This window comes from Gordionus sp. m RMFG-2023, chromosome 1 (assembly GCF_954871325.1).
Source record: "Gordionus sp. m RMFG-2023 chromosome 1, tfGorSpeb1-WG-v2, whole genome shotgun sequence".
NCBI classification, from domain to species: Eukaryota; Metazoa; Nematomorpha; class Gordioida; order Chordodea; family Parachordodidae; genus Gordionus; species Gordionus sp. m RMFG-2023.
Window position 1 is genome coordinate 22,365,311 of NC_088775.1, and position 11,175 is coordinate 22,376,485.

At 26.5% G+C, this 11,175-nt stretch overlaps 1 protein-coding gene across 1 annotated transcript; it reads left to right on the forward strand.

Annotated features, from left to right (window-relative positions):
* The first annotated feature begins 354 nt into the window (after window positions 1-354).
* Window positions 355-4,358, forward strand: LOC135923020 (uncharacterized). The gene is made up of 5 exons (XM_065457608.1): window positions 355-507; window positions 716-1,317; window positions 3,395-3,521; window positions 3,999-4,181; window positions 4,224-4,358. The coding sequence occupies exons 1-5, from the start codon at window positions 355-357 to the stop codon at window positions 4,356-4,358; spliced, it is 1,200 nt and encodes a 399-aa protein (XP_065313680.1).
* Window positions 4,359-11,175: the final 6,817 nt, after the last annotated feature.

Genomic DNA, 11,175 nt, shown 5'->3' on the forward strand with positions numbered 1-11,175 from the left:
TAGACAAATGGTTAAAAGAAGGAATTATAAAACCAATAGTGCATAGTGTATGGGCAACACCGTTAGTTCCCATAAGAAAACCAGATAACAGTTTAAGACTGTGTATAGACTATAGAGTATCAGTTAACCCGTGGGATAAACGAAAGATATCCATTACCTAGAATAGAGCAATTGCTGGCTAATTTAAGAGGAGCAACAATTTTTTCAAAGATAGATTTTTCGAATGCTTACTTACAAATAAAGGTGAGTGAGAAAACAAGTAAGATATTAACGATTACAACGCATAGATGATTATTTGCTTTTTGTCGTTTACCATTTGGTTTGAAAGTATCGGCTCCAATATTTCAAAGAACTATGGCGGCGTTATTTCAAGGAATAAAGGGAATCATTTATTATTTAGACGATGTTTTGATATCTGGTAGAACAGAAGAAGAACACAATACTAGGTTAGTTAAAGTGTTAGATATTATATTAGAAAATGGTTTAAAAGCTAATATGAATAAGAGGGTTTTTGGAGCAAGAAAAATAAAATATTTAGGACATATTATAAAGGGGAATGAAATTACTCCAATTGCAAAGAATATAGATAAGATAATGAATAAGAGAGCCCCAAATAATAAAAATGAAGTACAGGCGTTTTTAAGAGCAACGAATTATTATCATCGTTTTGTTCAAAATTTCAGAAATTGCCTCACCATTGTATGATTTATTAAAGAAAAATAAACGGTTTGAATGGGGAGAAGCACAGGAGAGAAGTTTCGAAAAATTGAAAATAAAGATGGTAGAGAAACCGATTTTAAATTGTTTTAATGAGAAATTAGATATTATATTAACGGTTGATGCATCTAATGAAGGTATAGGAGGAGTTTTATTACAGATGACCGATGATGTTGAGAAACCGATTTTATTTTTATCGAGACGGTTTAGTAGCACTGAGAAAAATTACTCCACGATTGAGAGAGAGGCTCTGGCTGTGAAATTCGGGCTAGAGAAGTGCAAAGAATATCTGATTGGAAGAAGGTTTATTTTATATACGGATCATAAGCCGTTGGTAGATTTATTCAAGAAAGAAAATAAAGAACTTATGATGTCACCAAGACTACAGAGATGGTTAATTTTAGGTAATTTCGATTTTGAGATAAGATTCAGAGCAGGTAAACAAAATTGTTTACCAGATATATTATCGAGATTGTTTAAAAAAGACAGTGCAAACAAGGATACAGTAATCAATAGTTTAGAATATATAGAAGAGGAGGAAAAATTAAATAGTAAAGTTATAAGAGCTTTGAAGATAGATAAAAGAGAAGAACCGATAACGTTCGAAAGAATATAGGAGATATCCATAAAAGATGAAGAATTAATAAGAATTAGAACTTGTTTGAAAGGAGAGGCAGAATGAAAAAGTGAAGTCAAAGCTTTTAAGAATATAAGGAATGAATTAAATATAGAAGACAATTGTTTATTGAGAGGATATCGATAGTGATACCGATTAAGTTAAGAAAAGATACATTAGCCGTATTACATTCAGGACATCAAGGCATAGAAAGAATGAAGAATAAAGCAAGAGAATATATTTGGTGGCCCAAGATGTATAGTGAAATAGAAGAATTAGCTAGAAGCTGCGAGACATGTAACATGTGGGATAATGTACCACCAAAGAATAAAGCAGATAAATATCTATTTATTACAGTATAAAATATTTTCGATTGCTGATATAAAAAAATTTGCGTCTAAAGAATTACAAGTATGTCTCATTGATAATAGTTTTTAAAAACCACATATTGCAATAATATAATTCTTAGCAACTTACATTGAAAAAAGATTATCAAACTAATATAACTTTCTGTTACCATTTTACACATTTATAAAATGGACTAATAAGGAAAAATTTATAGGCCTAAACCAAATCAACAATTCTTGAAGAAGAGAGTATAAACGACCAATCCAAATCATAAAACTATTAAGTGGTTAGAGCTTCCTTTTAGATGACATAATGGTAGCTAGATAAGTAATCGAGAAAATTATTGTGAAATGATACATAATATATAAACGAATACACAGTTGACCATTATTGTTTATCTAAAATATGCAATCATATGCTCTCAGCCGTTGTAATAATAATCTTAAATTACATAGCAACACAAATAATTTATGCTTGTTAATTTGCAGTGATAGCCATGACACTCATGATGTAAACTAGTATCAGAATTTATTATGTTGGATAAATTGATAAAATAAAAACACTAAAAATCTTTGGAAGATATAATTGTGTGAATATATTGAAGCCTTGAGTTATTTACACGGCAAGGATGTCATATTAAAAATGAAACATTTTGGCACAATAAAATAAGGACCAGAATGATATGATGAAACAATTAAGATTTTATATATTGTCGCACCACCTCTATTTGGTATATTATATCTTAAAATAATAGTAATTTTTATAAATTTCAAAAATACACTTGTATAAAAAATTTAACTCAAAACTGTTTTTTGAAAAAGAAAAAAATCCTAACGTAAAAAAGAAAAGATATCAAATTTATTAATCTATTGTATGATGAATAATAAAATGTTTAATTTTTAAAATTATTTATAACTAAATAGATGGCGTTAAATACTTGAAAGCAAATTGTTACTATATTTCAGAGACCTGCAGAGGTACCATTTGTACGGCCCAGCCCGGATTAAAATATTTTAGACCCGGGCCGGATTTTTTTTTCAAAATTTTTTTACGGCCCGGTCCGGGTTTAAAAATTTTAGGCCCGGCCCGAATATTTAAAAAAAAATTTGGGGGGCCCGGCCCTGCCTGGATTTAAAAAAAAAATTTTTTAAGCCCGGTGTAACGTGCTAGAATTACTCATGTATTAAAATCACTCTTTTTGGCCTATTTGAGTAAATTTAATACTTATTCTTCTATTATAATGTAAGTACATACCTGAGTAAGTTTTTACCTTAATAATGATATATTTTAAAAAATGTTTTATAATTTAATTTTATATTTTTTTTAACTTATCAATCAAAAAACATAAATTTTCTATAAATTAAAATATTCAAATTAACATTTAATTCAGAAATGACAATTGATAATGAAGATAGTAAATTAAATATTTGAATTTTATATAACTTTTTTAGATTATGAAGAAATTAAAAACTTCATATTATACAAAAAATCCCCAAATTTACTATGCGCAATGATAAATAATATCACCATACACACAATGAAGTTATTATGAACACTACTAGAAGAAAAGAACTTATTAAATCAGTTCACAATGATTGTGATAATAATATTGAAACAATTTTACCTGCTGGCCATTTTGGTATTAACAAGACTCATAAAAAATTGGCTGATAAGTAAAATGTCATCATTGTCATAAATAATATTATATTTTAGCTTCTGGTGGCCAAATATGATAGATGGTGTAGTCAAATTTATTAATTCTTGTGACACTTGTCAAAGGTGTAATACAAGATTTGATAAAACTACCAATGAGTTACAATCAATTCCTGCTAGAACAAAGGTAGTAAAATTTATTATATAAAAATAATTGATTTGTTAAATTTTTTATAGCTTTAGTCATTTTAACTGTATATAATTTTTTTAAATATATTTATTATTTATAGTCTTATTAATGGTATGACACTATTATATATATATGTGACACCTGTTTTTATAAGTTATGTTATTTTCACATATTGAACCATTTAAATTTTAAGTTAGTTTATTATATCTTCTATCCTTATTAGAAGAACCATATAAAGTGGTAGGTAAGCAAATTTATTAAATTATCCATTGAATCTTTTTACATGAAATATATGATATATCCATTTTAGTTTATATAGTAAAGCCTCTACAATTTCAGGTTATAATTTATATTAATTTTTTTACTTGACCTTAATCCCCATCTCTAACCTTTTAACCACTCTAAAATTAATTAACGAGATTAACTCTTTTTAATATAATATATATAGTATAACAATAAAATTTTTTATAAAAGGTATGGTCACAAATAGGAGTTAACATGTGTACTTTGACAGAAAGAGAGGATGGCTATAAATATATTGCAGTAGCTGTTGATTACTTCGGCAAATATGTTGTAGCCATGCCTTTAAAGGATAAAACAGCTAAATCAATATCGAAATTCCTTTATTTATTACTATTCACATATGGCAAGGCAAAAGTATGATTTATTTGGTAATAAAATATTAATTTTAGTTTTAAGATTCAAATTAATGATCAAGGACGGGAGTTTGTGAATGAAGTTAGCACTAATTATCACAAACTCATGGGGACCATGCAGAGGGTGACAAGTGCTTATCACCCAGAGTTGGGCAGGTCCTCCAGAAAAAGAATCTAGATACAGATACAGATTCTTAATAAAAAAATGAATCTTAGATACAGATACTAGTATATTTTTCAAAATATCAAAAAGATACAAGATAAAAGATGCTTGTATCTTTTACTAAATTAGAGTATTTTAAATACAAGATACTTTTAAATTATCATTACCAATTAAATTAGAATAGTTTATAGAATACAGTTTTTATTATTTATTTGTGAAGAACATAGCATACACATATAAGAATGAATATTTGCAATAATTAATAAAATATTTATTAATGAATTAATTATAATAAACAGGGATTTTAATATTAGTTTTTGCCCATTAATAGCTTAAACAGGGAAGGGAGAGTAATATATTTAATGGGAGTTGAAAATTTGCAAATAAGAAAAAAAAATTAAATCAAATGTTTTATTAGAATTTGCAGGTTATTTTCTGTGTTGTTTTAAATATAGCTTATATTCGGATAATATGGCTAAATGGCGTCTCTAAAAAAATATACTAGTTTTATTTATTCATTATATTTAATAAGTATTTATCCTTACTTGTTTGTGATATTTATGTATTTTTTAAATTAGTTTATTTTCTAATATGACTTATTAATTCTTGCGTTTGTAATAACATATATTTAAATCTCTTTTCAATTTTTTTAAATATATTTCTTGCAAAATCATTAATTATATTTCATTATTTTATAATTATTAAATACATAACAATTTTCTTTAATGCATTTTAAATTGATTAAATTTTGTAAATAAATACTGTATCAGTAAATATTCAAATAAAGTAACCCATGACCGGATTTTTTTTTTACTTATACCATTAATAAATAAAAGAATAAAGTTAAATTCCACCTTATTATATTTTTTTAAGAGCCTTTTAAAATTATCTAATGTTATATATCAATTGTAGCTTAAATATTTCCTCTAAGAACTTGCTAAAATAATTATATATAAAATATATTAGGGATGTGCCGATATTTTTTATCAAATCGGGCCGACTTCACCCTTTAAAATATCGGTTATCGGCTAATATTATAAAATTTGATCCGATATAAAATGGCTTCTTTAAGTTATAAAATTTTTAAAAAAAGTTATATCTAAGATCATTTATTTTTATAAATAAAATCGAAATCCATATTTATGTATATTTTTTTAATAATAATAATAATTAATAAACATTCTGCCATATTGTTATTTTTTTGCGCATTCTGTTTATTATAGTGTGCGAAATTCTCTTCAGAATCTGTTTTTAGTGAAGTTGGTGATATTGACAGTTACTATCGCCGCAAGCTGACCTCTGATAAATTGGAAATAATGGTATTTCTAAAAAGAAATCTTCGATATATTAATGTTAAATATTATTTTAAATATTTATTTCAAATTTCATAATATAATTGTTTATTACTTATTATATATATAGATTAATGGCTTCTTTAAGTTATAAAATTTTAAAAAAAAGTTATATCTAAGATCATTTATTTTTATAAAATCGAAATCCATATTTATGTATATTTTTTTAATAATAATAATAATTAATAAACATTCTGCCATATTGTTATTTTTTTGCGCATTCTGTTTATTATAGTGTGCGAAATTCTCTTCGGAATCTGTTTTTAGTGAAGTTGGTGATATTGACAGTTACTTTCGCCGCAAGCTGACCTCTGATAAATTGGAAATATTAGTATTTCTAAAAAGAAATCTTAGATATATTAATGTTAAATATTATTTTAAATATTTATTTCAAATTTCATAATATAATTGTTTATTACTTATTATATATATAGATTAAAGTTATAAAATTTTTAAAAAAAGTTATATCTAAGATCATTTATTTTTATAAATAAAATCGAAATCCATATTTATGTATATTTTTTTAATAATAATAATAATTAATAAACATTCTGCCATATTGTTATTTTTTTGCGCATTCTGTTTATTATAGTGTGCGAAATTCTCTTCAGAATCTGTTTTTAGTGAAGTTGGTGATATTGACAGTTACTATCGCCGCAAGCTGACCTCTGATAAATTGGAAATATTGGTATTTCTAAAAAGAAATCTTCGATATATTAATGTTAAATATTATTTTAAATATTTATTTCAAATTTCATAATATAATTGTTTATTACTTATTATATATATAGATTAATGTTATTACTTATTATATAAAAGTGAAATGTTATTACTTACTTATTATATAAAAGTGATTAATAAAAATATTTTATATTTTTATAGAATTGCAATTGAATTGAATATAAACTATAACTCATCATTATAATATATTTAAATGACATAAGTTATGGATAGACGTTATACTAATAAAAAGTATATTATAAATGAAAACCATTGGTATCTTTACAGAATACAAAATTAGATATGATATCGGATCGGTAATCTACCGATATCAATTTAATATCGGGAATATCGGATCGGCCTCCAAAAAAGTGGTATCGATACATCCCTAAAAAATATATATCCAATGATTTTGATTTGATATTCAACCATCTTCTATAAAAAATTTTAATAACATTTATCTAAGAGCGACTTAAGTATAGGTATTATTATGTTAATAATTATAAAATAAAAATGTATAATATACTTTAATATGTGTTGCATTATTCTAACTACAATATAAATTTTATTTTTTGTTATAATCTAATTTTATTTTATAAACGGCATAACCTTACTTTTTTAATATTATTTTACTTTTTTGTATTTCGTTTTATATTCTAATTTATATTTTAGAAAATGTATATATACCTTTAGAAAAGAAAAAGAAATTAGTTAATAAAATATATTTTTTATTTAATAAAGTTAATAAAACATATTTATTATTTACCGGCACTTAATTCATGTTACTCTACATGGTGCCTCCAGTTTTGGCAAAAGAAACTCGCCTTATGGAAATTTTTTTTTAAAAATAAAATTTTTTTCCCTTTGTAAATATGATTAATAAAAAAAATTATAAAATGGTACAAACAATTCTATATAAGATGGATAAAAAAAGGGTAAGTCATTTCAAAATTATTTTCATCAATTATGTTCGCCTTCAAACTACTAAATGTACCCCATCAAATTTCCATCTACGATATTTTATTTGAGTTAACTTATAATTCCGATGTCAACTTTTATAGGATAAACGGTACGGAGGATGTACTGTTTGAATTTATGAATTTAAGAGACAAGATAAATTGCTTTGAATTATTAAACGGGAAACACTATATTTACGGCGATAGTGATTTCATTGAATTAATTTGTATATTTGTTAAATCATAAATAGTTATACCAAAACTTGAATTAATAAAATAATAAATGTTATAATTGCTTATTTATGTGTCTTATTAATTAAATATGGAAATTAAACAAGAATTTACACATAAGATCCCTAAGTTAGTGGGTCCTCTTACTGAAATTTATTTAGACAGAATATTAAATTACTTTTCGACCAGTACATTATCGGACTCTATTAAAATTAATACTTTGCTTAATAATTTATCAGACGAAGTTTTTGACGACATTAAGGCAATTTGTTCTGATACCGATATTTTAGATCTTAAAATTGTGATTAAAAAGTTAACCTATCTTTTACCAGAGCTAAATTTAAATACTTTAATTAATAAATTTAATCTTCTTCAACAAAACTCATCAGAGAGTTTTATGCTGTGGTACATTAGAGTATCGAAACTTCATAAGAAATGTAATTTTTTGGACGATAGTAGATTAAAAGAGAAATTACGGACATCTACTTTAAACGATAAAATTAAATACAAATTCTCAAAAAATTTTGACCTTACATTGAATCAGATGGTGGAATTAGGGGTGAAACTGGACTCTAGTAATATTAAGTCTGAGGATAATGATATAAGTTATATAAATAATGATAAAAAGTCCGATAAAGATAAAAATTTTTGCAGTAGAAATGATAATAATTTTAGAAATAATTTTAGAAATAATTATGATAATAGATATAGAAATGGGAATTACAATAATAATTTTAGATACAATTATGGTAATAATAATTCGCGATACCACTATAATTATAACAATTATAACTATAACAATTATCGCTATAATAATAATCAATCGAATAATGGTAGAAATAATACATGGTATAATAATAATCAAAGAAAACAAATCCAATACGGTGACGGAAATCGTAACAATTACCAATCTTATTACAACAATTCAAATAATTATAGAGGTAATGATAATAATCAGAGAAAGCAAATACAATATAACAACAACTCAAATAATTATAGAGGTAATGATAATAATCAGAGAAAGCAAATACAATATAATAACAACTCAAATAATTATAGAAGTGGCGACGAAAATAATAGAAAGCAAATACAATACAATAATGATTACAACATGAATATTGAAGAAATTATTGAAGAGAAAGTTGATTCTACAAAGAACAAAGATGATAATGATTTTAATGTCAACAATTTATCTGGTGACGTGATTAATGACAAAGATAACGCATTTATGACTACTGTAAAAGTGAACGATGTTGTTACTTGTATGCAAGTGGACACTGGATCCAAATACACTATAATACCTCATGGTCTGGCTAAAAAATTTGGTATTAGAGATCTTAAGAAATCCGAGCTACAACTCACTGCTTATGACGGGAATTTAATCAAAATCATAGGAACTACTCAAGTTAAAGTGACTTATGATGGTATTTCGAAATATTTACAAGCGGTAGTGGTTGAATCAAGTAAAAATGCCTTGTTGGGACGTACGTGGATCAATGCTTTCAAAAATATTTTAAATAAATTTATAGCAAATATTGACACTAATTACGAAGATGAAATAAAAAAATTGATTAAAGAGTGTGAATCGAAATTAACTAATGGGCCAATCAACAAAGCAAGTGTCAAGTTACATTTAAGAAGTGATGCCCAACCTAAAATTATACCGCCTAGACGTATCCCTTATTCAAAAATTGATCTTGTTAGTAATGAACTCAAAAAATGGATACATGATAAAATAATTGAGCCGGTGAATGATGTCCGATGGGCAAGTCCTGTTACCGCTGTCTACAAAGATGATGGGAGCATTAGGCTTTGCGCTGATTTTAAGGATACTGTAAACCCAGCTCTAGAAGACTTTAGATACCCTCTACCACGAATTAATGATCTAATTGCTAAACTTTCGGAAGGAAAGAAATTTACGAAGATTGACTTTAAAAATGCTTTCTTACAGATTCCAATTGATAAAAGTTGCAGAAATATTTTAACCATATCTACGCATAAGGGATATTACCAATTTACTAGACTTCCTTTTGGGCTTAAGACCTCATCTGCAATTTTTCAACAGATCATGGATCAAATCTTCGGTGACATGGATGACGTTATATTTTATATTGATGATTTACTTATAACTGGTAAAAACGATGAAGCCCACCTTAACAACATAAAAGTATTTGATAGGATATCATCGTATGGGCTAATACCTAACTTTAATAAAAGTGTGTTCTTTAAAAACAAAGTGAGATTCCTGGGTCATGATATTGACGCTTAGGGGATTCATGCTAATCACGACAAAATTGAAGCAATAATTAATATGCCAGAACCTAAATCAGCTGCTGAATTATCAACATTTCTGGGAATGGCTGGCTACTATAGAAAATTTTTGAACAATTTTGCGGAAATTGCCGATCCTCTTTATAAGATTGTCAACAAAGAAAAATGGGCTTGGAACCTAGAACACTCTAAAAGTTTTAATGATCTAAAGAAGTTAATTAGTCTTCCACCTGCTTTGACATATTTTAACCCTGAATTACCTATAGGGATAGCCACTGACGCATCAAAATGTGGTTTAGGAGCTGTACTATTTCATATTGAAAAAGATGGTAAAGAAAAACCTATAGCTTTCGCGTCGAGAACTTTATTAAAATCTGAAATGAACTATACCAATATTGAGCGTGAGGTTCTCGCTATAATGTTCGCCATAAAGAGATTTCAGGAATATTTAATCGGCACAAAATTTACAATTATTACTGACCATAAGCCTCTAGTTCACATCTTCACCAAGGGTCTTAAGGATAATAGCACTATGTCGTTAAGACTCCAGAAGTGGAATATTACATTAGGAGGATATGATTTTAATATAAAGTATAAAGCCGGTAAATATAATGTTGTTCCTGATTGCCTTTTGAGATTACCACAAGAGTGTCGTGATGAAACTATTGAAAATGTAACCATTATAAATGAATATGAGGACTTACCTATTAACTTTGATCAAATCCGTGATGAAACTTTGAAAGATACGGAATTAAAACAAGTCATAAATGATATTAATAACAACAGACCTATAATGAATAATATTTATAAAAACATTGAATTGGAATTAAGTATAATTAAGGATTGTCTTTACAAAAGCAACAAAATCATAATTCCGTCTTCTATGAGAAAAACTATACTACAGTCATTACATGAAGGTCACTTGGGAGCAGGAAAAATCAAATCCTTAGCCAAAGATTACATGTGGTGGCCTGGCATAAATAATGATATCGTTATGGAAGTGAAGAGTTGTGACGATTGTAATATATATCACGATAATCCTATAAAGATACAGAAACCATGGGTTTCGGCAACCAAATCGTTTGAAAGGATACATATAGATTATGCGGGTCCGTCTTTCACAAAAAATTGGTTGATAATAGTCGATGCTTACAGCAAATTTCCAATTATTATTCCTGTTAAAAATATTACGACTAATGTTACCTTAAAAGAAATCTTTAAAACTATTTCGCTATACGGAATACCTGAAACTATAGTTACTGATAACGGCACTAACTTTACGAGTAACGATTTTGAAAAATT